The following is a 12,873-nucleotide window of genomic DNA, read 5'->3' as shown; positions in this document are numbered from 1 at the left end:
CCCTCCAATGGCTGCCGCGGCCAGCGCGCTGCAGCCGGCGTACCGTGCTGATCCGATGGCAGGAGCCAGGTACTTATCCTGGTCTCCCATGGGGTGCAGGGCCCAAACACTTGGGCCATCCTCCACTGCCTTCCCTGGCCACAGCAGAGAGCTGGCCTGGAAGAGAGGCAACCGGGACAGAATCCGATGCCCCGACCGGGACTAGAACCCGGTGTGCCGGCGCCGCTAGGCGGAGGATTAGCCTAGTGAGTCGCAGCGCCGGCCCAAATAAATTTTTTAAAAACAGAGTAATTAATAAAATAAACTCTAGAAAAAAGCAGTACCAGTATCAGGGGAAAAAAGAGGGGTATCATTGAAGGTCTTTCAGAATTAAAAAGTTAACAAGGAAGGGGCAGGCGTGGTAGCACAGCAGACTAAGCTGCCACTTGGGATGTGGCCATACCATATATCAGTGCTGATTTGAGGCCTGTCTACTGTACTTCCCATCCAGCTTCCTGCTAATGCATCTTCAAGTATTTGGGTACCTGCCACCCACATGGAAGGCCCTGATGGAGTTCCAGGCTCCTGACTTTGGCCTGACCCAACCCTGGCTGTTGGGGAAATTCCAGGAGTGAAACAGCAGATAGAAGATCTCCTTCTCTGTCACTCTGCCTTTCAAGTAAATGAAAATAAACATTTTAAAACACACTAATAAGGCAATGTGATGAACAGCTTATACCAAATAATTTGATATCTTAGGTTAAACAAATTCCTTAACAAGGACAACTTTACTAAAATTGACTCTAGTATAGTCTAAGTAACCCAGTTGCAAAGAAATTGAATCATAGTTTCTTCTCATAAAGACAACTCCAGTCCCAAATTACTTCACTGGTAAATTTTAGCTAACATTTAAGAACAAAATAATACTAGCCTTTCACAAATTATTTGATAAAATAGAAGACTTCCAAAAACTCATTTTTGAAGCTAGAATACTAGAAATATATAGAATACTCTCAACACATCGGAAGACCATTTGACACATTTAATTCCCTTGATAAATATTTACAGCAAACTAGGAATGAAAGGAAACTTCTTCAGCTTACAAATCTGTGAAAATATACAGGCTTATGTTTCATTTATATGGTGAAAAGATTAAACAGTTTCAGCCGAAGATGAACAACAAGGCAATGATGTTGCTGTCATTAATTATATCCAGTATTATACTGGCAGCCTCAGTCACTGGTGAGCAAGAAAAAGAAGACAATATTGTGAAGGAAGAAATAAAACTGCAGAAACCCATATAAAAAAATCCTATGAGAATTAGATTGTTAGCACAATGACAATATACTTGTTGCATATACAAAAGTGAATACTAGCAAAAAAATGAATACCAGCAATATAACAAATTCAGTATTTGGAAAAATGAGGAGAAACTAAGGACTGTTTATGATAACATCAAGACATGTAATATTTAGGAATAAATTCAAGGAAAGATGTCCAAGGCCCCTATGTTAAAGGCTACAAAGCATTATTGAGAAATATATAAAGAGGCATATCATGTACTTGAACCGGAAGACTCAAATTCTTAAGATGTCATTCTCTGGCCGGCGCCACGGCTCACTAGGCTAATCCTCCGCCTAGCGGCGCCGACACACTGGGTTCTAGTCCCGGTTGGGGCACCGGATTCTGTCCCGGTTGCCTCTCTTCCAGGCCAGCTCTCTGCTATGGCCAGGGAGTGCAGTGGAGGATGGCCCAAGCGCTTGGGCCCTGCACCCCATGGGAGACCAGAATAAGTACCTGGCTCCTGGCTTCGGATCAGCGCAGTGTGCCGGCCACAGCGCGCCGGCCGCGGCGGCCATTGGAGGGTGAACCAACGGCAAAGGAAGACCTTTCTCTCTGTCTCTCTCTCTCTGTCACTGTCCACTCTGCCTGTCAAAAAAATAAAAAATAAAATAAAATAATAAAAAGAATTCTTTAAAAAAAAAGATATCATTCTCCCCAAATTGATTTATAAGCAATATAATTGATCCATAAACTTGGTAAGCTCAATGCAATTGAAATCCTGTGCAACTTTTTTAAAAATGTAAGTGCTGGGCATTTGGCCTGTTAAGGTGGTGGTTGGGATGCCTGCATCCCATATCAGAGTGGCTGGTTAGAGTTCTGCCTCTGCTTCTAATCCAGTTCCTGCTAATGCACATCTTGGGAGGCTGCAGGTGATGATGGCTCAAGTACTTGGGTCCCTGCCACTCATGTGAGAGACCTGGATTTGGTTCTGGGCTCCTGGGACATTTGGAGAATGAACCCACAGATGGAAAATCCCCCTCTGTATACATGCATGAATTTCTCTGTATCTCTGTGTCTCTGCCTTTCAAACAAACTTTTAAAAAATATCAAAAGGCATGACATCTCTGAGAAAACAGTTTTTGTAAAATATATATCTGAGCAAAAAGACTTATATTCCAAACTCATATATGAAAAAACACATAAGATAATGGGAAAAATAGTGATTCAACACAGATTCTTCAGAAAAGATAAGTAAATGGCCAATGAGCAATTGAGAATATGGTAAATATCATTAGACCTATAGGAAATACAAATAACCACAAAGAGATGCCACTTCATACCCACTAGATTGGCTAAAAGGCTGGCAAGACCGTGTGTTGACAAGGACTTGGAGCAACTGAAGTAGAGTATGAAATGGTACAACCACTTTGAAAAATCCTTTGTCAGTTTCTCTTCCCATATGACCCACAATTATGTCCCTACGTCTTTATTTACCCAAGAGAAATGAGAATTTATGTTTACACCTAGATTTGTACATGTATGTTTCCATGTTCATAATAGCTAGAAACTGGAAACTCCAAAGTGCCAACAAGAGCAGAACATCCAAATGAGAAACCAAGTGTAATCTCACTCAACAGAATGCTGCCCAGAAATTGAAAAGAACAATCTATGGGTAGGTTAAGTCACATCCCATATCAGAGTGCCTGGCTCCAATCCAGGCTGCATCATCTTCTGATCAGCTTCCTACTTATATGCATACTGGGGAGTGAGCCAGCAGACTTTATATTTCTTATTATATATATTTTATTATATACACATGCATTTCAATAAAAATTTAAAATAGTCTATTAATTCATACAGTATGGATGAAACTCAACAAATTAACGTGTAGAAGAAACCAAACACAAAGTGGCCTGTGTGGTATATAATTCCATTTTATATGAAATTCTGGAATCAGTTAATCTGTTATGAAAGGACACAGATAAGTGCGTTACCTGGAGTGCTTGTGGAAGGAACTCATATAAAGTGACAGAAAGCACAGAAATTTGCAATGCTCTGTCAAAATCATTCAACTTTATACTTAAAATTATTTTGTTATATGAAGTTATATTTCAGAATTATTTCAAAAATATGTATCTACACACTCACTAGAAAGGCTGTATTTCAGTTCTGACAATACTAACAAATGGTGAGAATTTGACACAATAGTGACTCTTACACACTGCTTGTGAGTGGGTCAGTTGTTAAAACCACTGTGGAAGAGTCTGGTGTTACCTAAGAAAGTTAGAGCTACCTGCCCCTCGTGATCCAGCAATTCCACTCCCAGATGCAGTCTGTTCTACTAGGGAAATTTGTGTGTGCACATCAAAAAGACATCTATGAATGTTGTAGCATTATTCATAATAACCAAAGAAAGGTACCAACACAAAGGTATCTAGGATATTTCTTCAACAGTTATGCATCAGTGAAAATGAAGAAACTAGTTACATTCAATTAATACGGATGAGTTAGAAGCACTCTTCAGGGAAAGTCTTGAAAAGATTACACCTTTATGTTTCCAGTTACATGAAATAATGAGAACTAGGAGAATTAGGATATGTGTTTGTATAAATCTATAAAGAAGGCCGACGCCACGGCTCACTAGGCTAATCCTCTGCCTTGTGGTGCCGGCACACAGGGTTCTAGTCCCGGTAGGGGCGCCGGATTCTGTCCCGGTTGCCCCTCTTCCAGGCCAGCTCCCTGCGGTAGCCAGGGAGTGCAGTAGAGGATGGCCCAAGTGCTTGGGCCCTGCACCCCACGGCATGGTGCACCGGCCGCGGCGGCCATTGGAGGGTGAACCAACGGCAAAAGGAAGACCTTTCTCTCTGTCTCTCTCTCACTGTCCACTGTGCCTGTCAAAATAAATAAATAAATAAATCTATAAAGAAAAGGAAATGATTACCTTAGAAGTCAAAATTTTGGTTACCTTTAAAGGAGAAAGAGCTGGGAAGGGGCTAGCAAAAAGGCTTCTAGGGTTCTGGCAATATTTAGTTCCTGATCTGAGTGTTGATTACATGGATATTCACTTTATAGTAACTTCTTAAGTGGCAGATTTCTATTTTATGCATTTTGATAAACATGTGACTTTTTACATGAAAATACAAGCAATCCTTTATCAATATTTCCTGAGTATTTTGTTGTACAAGGTGATGTAAGAAATAGAGATGTTTAACGTGACCTCCAAAGCAGATAAAGCGCTCACTAATTATTACCATAAAAAATCATTTTGGGGGCCAGTGCTGTGGTGTAGTGGGCTAAGCCTCCACCTGTGGTACCAACATGCCATATGGGCACGGTTCATGTCCCGGCTGTTCCTCTTCCAATCTGGCTCTCTGCTAATGGCCTGGGAAAGCATTGGAAGATGACCCAAGTGCTTGGGCCTCTGCACCTGCATGGGAGACCCAGAAGAAGCTCCTGTCTTTGGATCAGCTCAGTTTAGGCCATTGTGGCCTTTTGGGGAGTGAACCAGAAGACGGAGGACCTTTCTCTCTGGCTCTTCCTCTCTATCTGGAACTCTGCCTCTCAAATAAATAAATAAATAAAGTCTTTTTAAAAAAAATCATTATGTGGGGCTGGCACCGTGGCTCACTTGGCTAATCCTCTGCCTACGGCGCTGGCATCCCGGGTTCTAGTCCCAGTTGGGGTGCCGGGTACTAGTCCTGGTTGCCCTTCGTCCAGTCCAGTTCTCTGCTGTGGCCCGGGAGGGCAGCAGAGGATGACCCAAGTGCTAGGGTCCCTGCACCCGCATGGGAGACTGGGAGGAAGTACCCGGCTCCTGGCTTTGGATGGGTGCAGCGCCAGCCATAGCAGCCATTAGGGGAGTGAACCAACGGAAGGAAGACCTTTCTTTCTGTCTTTCTCTCACTGTCTATAACTCTGTCTCTCTCTCTCTCTCTCTCTCACTGTCTAACTCTGCCTGGCAAAAAATATATTAAAAAAATCAGTATGTGGGGCTAACACTGTGACACAGCAGGTTAATCCTCTATACAGCAGCCCATATGAACACCAGTTTAAGTCCTGGATGCTCCATTTCTAATCCAGCTCCCTTCTGTTGCACTTGGGAAAGCAGTGGAAGACGGCCCAGGTGCTTAGGCTCCTGCCACTACATGGGAGTTGTAGATGGATTTCCAGGCTCCTGGCTTCAGCCAGTTAAGGTGATTTGGGGAGTGAATCTGTGGATGGAAGATTCTCACTTGCTCTCGCTCTCACTCCCTCTCCTCTGTAACTCTGCCTTTCGAACAAATATATCTTTTTGGGGCCAGCACAGTGCTACAGTGGGTTAAGCCACCACCTGTGGCACCAGCATCTTATATGGGCACTGATTTGTGTCCCAGCTGCTCCATTTCCAATCCAGCTCCCTGCTAATGCACCTGGGAAAGCAGAATATGGCCCAAGTCTTGGGCCCTTGCATCTACGTGGGAGACCAAGAAGAAACTCCTGGCTCCTGGCTCTGGATCTGCCCAGCTCCAGCTATTGCAGCCATTTGGGGGAGTGACCTAGTGGATGGAAGATTCTCTCTCTCTCTCTCTCTCTGCTTCACCCTCTCTCTGTAACTCTGCTTTTCAAATAAATCTTTTTTAAAAAGTAAAATTAATTTTAACAGTAATTAACAATTATAGAATTAATGTATTTTAGTACAAAAAATTTTTGAAACCCATGTATACGGAGTCCTCAAAAAGTTCATGGAAAATGTGTATTATGAAAAAACTGTGCATGAATTTCAAAATTATTGCACCAATATAAACATCTTTTTGTTTGCTTGCTTATTTGAGAGGCAGACAGATACACATGGAGAGCTCCCATTCACTGGTTCACTCCCACAATACCAGCAGTGGCTGAGACTAGTCTGGGCTGAGGCTGGGGATAGAGAACTCAATCCAGGCCTCCTGCATAAGTGGCAAGAACCCAGTTACTTGAGTCATTATGACCACCAACCAGGGTGTATATAAACAGAAAGTTGCAGTCAAGAGACAGAGCAGGCAGGCATTAAATAGAGGCACCCTAATATTGGATGCAGATGTCCCAATAGTACCTTAACCACTAGGACAAATTTCCATACCTTCACTCTTTTTGAGGTGCTCTTGTATATATTTTCTTAACTATGAATAAGATGATTAGTGAAGTATTAGAATTTTTTGGAATGTAGATGTTCTCTTCTATGAAATGTCTGCTTATGTCTATTGCTTTAAAAAAAAGATTATTTATTTAAATGGCAGAGATAGAGATCTTCATCCGATGGTTCACTCCTCAAATGGTTGAAACAGCCAGGACTGGGCCAGGCCTAAGCCAAAAACTTGGACCTCCATTTGGGTCTCCCACGAGGATGGCAGGGGCCCAGTCCAAGCCTTTGGGCCATTTTCTGCTGCTTTCCCAGTTGCATTAGTAGGGAGCTGCATTAGAAGTGGAGCAGCCAGGACTCAAACCAGCACTCACAAGGCAGCAGCTTATCTCGTTAAGCCACAATGCCAGCCTTCCCACCATTGCCATTATTTATTGTTTTATCTTGATTTGTAGGAACTCTTTGCATATGCTAGATACTAATTATTTGTTTGTTATAAATATTGTACATGCCTTCTACTAATGTATGGCTTTTTTTAAAGTTTTCTTTATGGCATGTTTTTCTCTTTTTGTATCTTAAGAAATTCTCTTTACCTCTAATATCAAATTCTACATTTTCTAATATTTATTTTCCTTTTTATATTTAGTTCTCTGAATAGGGATTTGCTTCTGTTTATGCTGTAAGGTAGACTTTTTTTTTTTTTTTTTTACAGGCAGAGTGGACAGAGACAGAGAGAAAGGTCTTCCTTTTGCCGTTGGTTCACCCTCCAATGGCCGCGCTGATCCAAAGCCAGGAGCCAAGTGCTTTTCCTGGTCTCCCATGCAGGTGCAGGGCCCAAGGACTTGGGCTATCCTCCACTGCACTCCTGGGCCATAGCAGAGAGCTAGCCTGGAGGAGGGGCAACCGGGACAGAATCCGGCGCCCCGACCGGGACTAGAACCCGGTGTGCCGGCGCTGCAAGGCGGAGGATTAGCCTAGTGAGCCGCGGCGCCGGCCCTGTAAGGTAGACTTTCAAGTTGATTGTGGTTACCTGTATTTCTCTCCCCATAGTCCCTTGGTTTGAATGTTATTGGAACAAATCTTGATGGATGATAGGATACATGTTATTTAAGAATTATCTTGGCTATTTTTGTTTCATTGCGTCTTCATTTTTATTTATAGTGTCAGCTTCTTAAATTCCAGGGGGTGAGAGGGTTACCTCCTGTTGGTATTTTGACTGAAATTGCTTAGAATTGGCAGATTATTTTGGGTATAATTTATATTAATAGGATGTATTCCATTTATTTAAATCTTCTATAATATTACTTTTTTTTTTTTTTTTTTTTGACAGGCAGAGTGGACAGTGAGAGAGAGAGACAGAGAGAAAGGTCTTCCTTTGCCGTTGGTTCACCCTCCAATGGCCGCCGCGGCCGGCGTGCTGCGGCCGGCGCACCGCGCTGATCCGATGGCAGGAGCCAGGAGCCAGGTGCTTTTCCTGGTCTCCCATGGGGTGCAGGGCCCAAGCACCTGGGCCATCCTCCACTGCACTCCCTGGCCACAGCAGAGGGCTGGCCTGGAAGAGGGGCAACTGGGACAGAATCTGGCGCCCCAACCGGGACTAGAACCCGGTGTGCCAGCGCTGCTAGGCGGAGGATTAGCCTAGTGAGCCGCGGCGCCGGCCCTTCTATAATATTACTTCTATAGTCTTGGGCATCTTTTGGTTACATTTCTTCCAAGTGCCTTATATTTTTTATTGTGATTGCAAGTGATATCTTTTTTTTTTTTTTAGATTTATTTATTTGAAAGGCAGAGTCACAGAGAGGCAGAGAGAAAGAGAGAAAGAGGTCTTCCATCCTTTGCTTCACTCCCCAAATGGCCACAATGGCTGGAGCTGCCCCGATTAGGAGCCAGTAGCTTCTTCCTGGTCTCTCACACAGGTACAGGGGCCCAAGTACTTGGGCCATCTTCTGCTTTCCTAGGCCATAGCAGAGAGCTGGATCAGAAATGGAACAGCTGGGGCTAGCCCCGTAACTAGCACTGCAGGCAGCAGCTTTACCTGCTACTCCACAGCGCTGACCCCTCCACTACTATTTTCAGTATGGCCATACCAAGAGCTTTCTAGGAGTAAGATGTCCAGCATACTATTACAATTGTATCAGTCTTTATCAGTTAGTTAAAACACATAGCTTATTGTCTGTTTTAGATGTATTTTTCATTGTATTCACCAGTGATTTTTTAACATGGAATAGCTATCAGTATGTGTTTAAGAAATGAGTGATGGGGGGGCTGGCGCTGTGGCGAAGCGGGTAAAGCTGCTGCCTGCAGTGCTGGCATCCCATATGGGCACTGATTCAAGTGCCTGTTGCTCCACCTCTAATTCAGCTATCTGCTGTGGCCTGGGAAAGCAGTACAAGATGGCCCTAGTCCTTGGGTCCTTGCATCCGAATGGGAGACTCAGAAGAAGCTCCTGGCTCCTGGTCTCAGATCGGCACAGCTCCTGCCATTGTGGCCAGTTGGGGAGTGAACCAGCAGTTGGAAGACTCTCTCTTTCTCTCTCTGCCTCTCCTTCTCTCTCTGTGTAACTCCAACTTTCTTTCTTTCTTTTTTTTTTTTTTTTTTTTTTGACAGGCAGAGTTATACAGTGAGAGAGAGACAGAGAGAAAGGTCTTCCTTTGCCATTGGTTCACCCCCAAAGTGGCCACTACAGCCGGTGCGTTGCACCAATCCGAAGACAGGAGCCAGGTGCTTCCTCCTGGTCTGCCATGCGGGTGCAGGGCCCAAGGACTTGGGCCATCCTCCACTGCACTCCCAGGCCACAGCAGAGAGCTGGACTGGAAGAGGAGCAACCAGGACAGAATCCAGCGCCCCAACCGGGACAAGAACCTGGGGTGCCAGCGCCGCAGGTGGAGGATTAGCCTAGTGAGCCGCGGCACCGGCCGTAACTCCAACTTTCAAATAAATAAATAAATCTTTAAAAAAAAAAAAAAAAGGCAAAGAAGTGAGTGACCTCTGCTGCTTTCCCAGGTGCGTTAGCACGGAGCTGGATCGGAAGTGAACAGCTGGAACTCAGCCAGCGCCCATATGGGATGCTGGCGCTGCAGGCTGGGCTTAAATCATTGCGCCACAGCACTGGCCCTTAGTGGAAATTTCTTAAACTTCCAAAACCCAACAAATCATACTGATTGTTAGAAAACTACCAAGTGTTGCTCAGTAACATTTAGAAGATATTCCTTAATATCACTACCTGTAGCTTGGTTTAGCACCAGCAACATATGGTGCCATTGTCTTCTCAAATAATTACAAGGCAAGAAAAACTCTCATTAGAATAAACAAGGGGCCCCACACTGTGGCAATACATATGGGCTTGGTTTAAGTCCCGGCTGCTCCTCTTCTGATCCAGCTCTTATTTTATGGCCTGGTAGATCAGTAAAAGATGGACCAAGTGTTTGGGCCCATGTACCCACGTGGGCGACCAGGAAGAAGCTCCTGGCTCCTGGCTTCAGAATTAGCCCAGCTCTGGCCATTGTAGCCATTTGGGGAGAGAACCAATGGATCAAAGACCTTTCTCTGTCTCTCCCTCCCTCTCTGTAACTCTAACTCTCAATAATAATAATAATCTTAAAAAAGGATAAACAGTCTGAAGTGGCATAGAAAGCCTTTTTAATAAATAATACCGGGGTGGGGGCGGTAAAAAAAAAAAAAAAGAAAAGAAAAAAGAAAGAAAAAGAAATAATATCTAGGGGCCAGTGCCAAGGCACAGTAGGTTAATCCTCCGCCTGCGGTGCCGGCATGCCGGCATCTCATATGGACACCGGTTCTAGTCCTGGCTGCTCCTCTTCCTGTCCAGCTCTCTGCTGTGGCCTGGGAAAGCAGTAGAAGATGGCCCAAATGCTTGGGCTCCTGCACCCACATGGGGAAACCAGGAAGAAGCACCTGGCTCCTGGCTTGGGATTGGTGCAACTCTGGCTGTTGTGGCCATTTGGGGAGTGAACCAGCGGAAGGAAGCCTTTTCTCTCTGTCTCTCCCTCTCACTGTCTGTAACTCTACCTCTCAAATAAATAAAATCTTAAAAAAAAAATACCTTCTCATCTGGGGTGATTCAGTTACTTTTTTTTTTTTTTTTTGACAGGCAGAGTTAGAGAGAAAGAGAGAGACAGAGGAAAGGTCTTCCTTTTTCCGTTGGTTCACCCCCCAAGTGGTCGCTACAGCCAGCACGCTGCGGCTGGTGCACAGTGCCGATCCGAAGGCAGGAGCCAGGTGCTTCTCCTGGTCTCCCAAGCAGGTGCAGGGCCCAAGAACTTGGGCCATCCTCCATTGCCTTTCCAGGCCATAGCAGAGAGCTGGACTGGAAGAGGAGCAACTGGGACAGAATCTGGCGCTCCAACCAGGACTAGAACCTGGTGTGCCGGCGCCGCAGGCGGAGGATTAGCCTAGTGAGCCGTGGTGCTTGCCGATTCAGTTACTTATGATGAAAGAAAGACTGTAATAGCTGTAATATTTAGCCTTTGTGTTCTTATGCTTCAGAGATGAAATTAAAACTTTAAATTTTGCAGTTAAAATATGTTAAGGATATATTTGTCTATAATTGATATATTAATATATGAAATTTATGTTTATTATGCATGAAAACAAATATATATATCTTTACATATGTAAGTGTATGTATATAAATGTATGTAAGGGGTCAGTTTAACTCTTAGATAGTTACTTGTCATGAAGCCTAAAATGAAATTTTTGAATCTTTTACTAAGACATTAATTTGTACTATTTGTGTTTTTCTTCTTAGTTTCTGCCACTGCCTTCTACAAAGCACAACCTGTAATTCAGTTCATGTGTGAAGTTCTTGACATTCATAATATTGATGAACAACCAAGACCTCTGACTGATTCTCATCGGGTAAAATTCACCAAAGAGATAAAAGGTGAATTAATTAACGTGTAGAACAATTTAACTATAAAATGCATGGATATTATAACTTTTTATAGAAATGTTTTTCTGTAATTAAAATCTATGTAACATCTCCAGTAAAAATACAGATAATTACATACATTAAAATTATCAACAAATTCATTATTATCACATCTTAGGTAGTGTTTGAATGAAAGATATGCCAATGAAATCAATATCATTACCAGTAATTTTTTGTTAATATTTTCCCTTACCAGCTGAAGGGAAAATGCATCTATAATACTGTTAAAAATAGAAAGCTTATTTTGTAAAAATATTATTATTTTAGAACTAGACTCAATGTTTGAACATATTCTAGCATAATGATTTCCTTATTTTTCTAAAATGATAGGCTTATTTATTCCTTTGAAAATTTATGAATATGGGATAGCCTGCTTAATGTGGTATTGTACAGTTGTGATAGCTATTTAATTGATGTACATTATAAAATTGATCATGATACCTAATTTTTAGTAGCTAAATTTATTTAGTGGTGCCGCATCATATGTACATTTAACTCATATAAATTCATTTACTTATGGTTTCCCAAAAAGAAAATAAATAATTTTGACAGTATTCTAAAATTTATTTTTTACATATGGTTACTTTTTTATATCAATCTATCTATATTTCTCTACAATTTTGATATACATGTACAGTTTTATGTGCAAACTGATATATACTATACCTGCAATTTACTGGATTTTTAAAGTATAATTTTTGATGATGTGCAATTCTTGTCTTGTTAATGATTTTAGAGTCCAATCCTCATGTAAGATGTGACTCCACTATATTTAGTTTATTATTTAAATATGAAGAGAAATTAGATATTCTCCAATCAGGATGAATAGTCTAAAACCTGTTCAAATATTAGATCTTAAATATACTTGCTGTTTTTTATTTTAAGATTTGACCTATTTATTGCAGATAATTTTCAGCTTGTGGTTTGAATAAAGCATTCATGTTTGTTCCCTGAACACCTTTCAGTTTCCCAAATCAATTAGAGTAGCTAAATGCATCCTGCTTGCTCCGGTAACCTATTCATTTTTTACCATTCAGTAACAAAGAGAGACAATCATTATAATAAAAACATTAAAAGGAAATCCTTCTGTCTTAGAAATAAGCACCCATTGATCTCAGATTATATAAGTACCAAAATAAGAAACTGTTCAATATAATTGTTTTGCAATCATCATTGTCTGTTCATGATCCGTATAAACTGCGCAGTTAGCATTGTCAGGAGGTTAGTGCATTATCTGCCATTATGTATTTGATCACCTATGTGCCATGGTATCCAGTAGAGTTGCTGCTTAGTTACCACCTCTGATATCATGAAGTCACTTAACATTACTTTGCGGTAACTATGCAATCAACTCATATCACCACTCTATCACAGAGAACACGAGATGTACCGAACCAGGGTTCAACTGCTGCCCGAAGAGCATGGACTCGAGCTTAACTTCAGCTGCTCAGGGGCCCAAAGAAATGACTGAAAAAATGACTAGAAAGCATGTTAAAGTTGATGTTATAGTGAAGGTAAAGCCAAGTTTATAGGTTAAATATTTATTAAACCAAAAATATTTTTG

The 12,873-nt window shown here is 42.1% G+C and overlaps 1 protein-coding gene across 13 annotated transcripts in view; it reads left to right on the top strand.

Moving 5' to 3' along the window:
* The window catches only part of LOC100356842 (argonaute RISC catalytic component 3), a 137,339-nt gene that overhangs the window by 78,040 nt on the left and 46,426 nt on the right, over window positions 1–12,873 (top strand). For all 13 annotated transcript variants that reach the window (XR_007913877.2, XR_011390778.1, XM_008273686.4 and 10 more), the window contains one exon: window positions 11,127–11,261. Coding sequence is in view for 11 of the 13 variants with exons in the window: in XM_008273686.4 (XP_008271908.1) it covers window positions 11,127–11,261 (135 nt within the window). In the remaining 2 variants the exon portion in view is untranslated. The remainder of the gene's footprint in view (window positions 1–11,126; window positions 11,262–12,873) is intronic.

This window comes from Oryctolagus cuniculus, chromosome 7, assembly GCF_964237555.1.
Source record: "Oryctolagus cuniculus chromosome 7, mOryCun1.1, whole genome shotgun sequence".
NCBI classification, from domain to species: domain Eukaryota; kingdom Metazoa; phylum Chordata; class Mammalia; order Lagomorpha; family Leporidae; genus Oryctolagus; species Oryctolagus cuniculus.
Note: the sequence above shows the minus strand (reverse complement) of the source record. Positions and strands in the feature narration are given on the sequence as shown.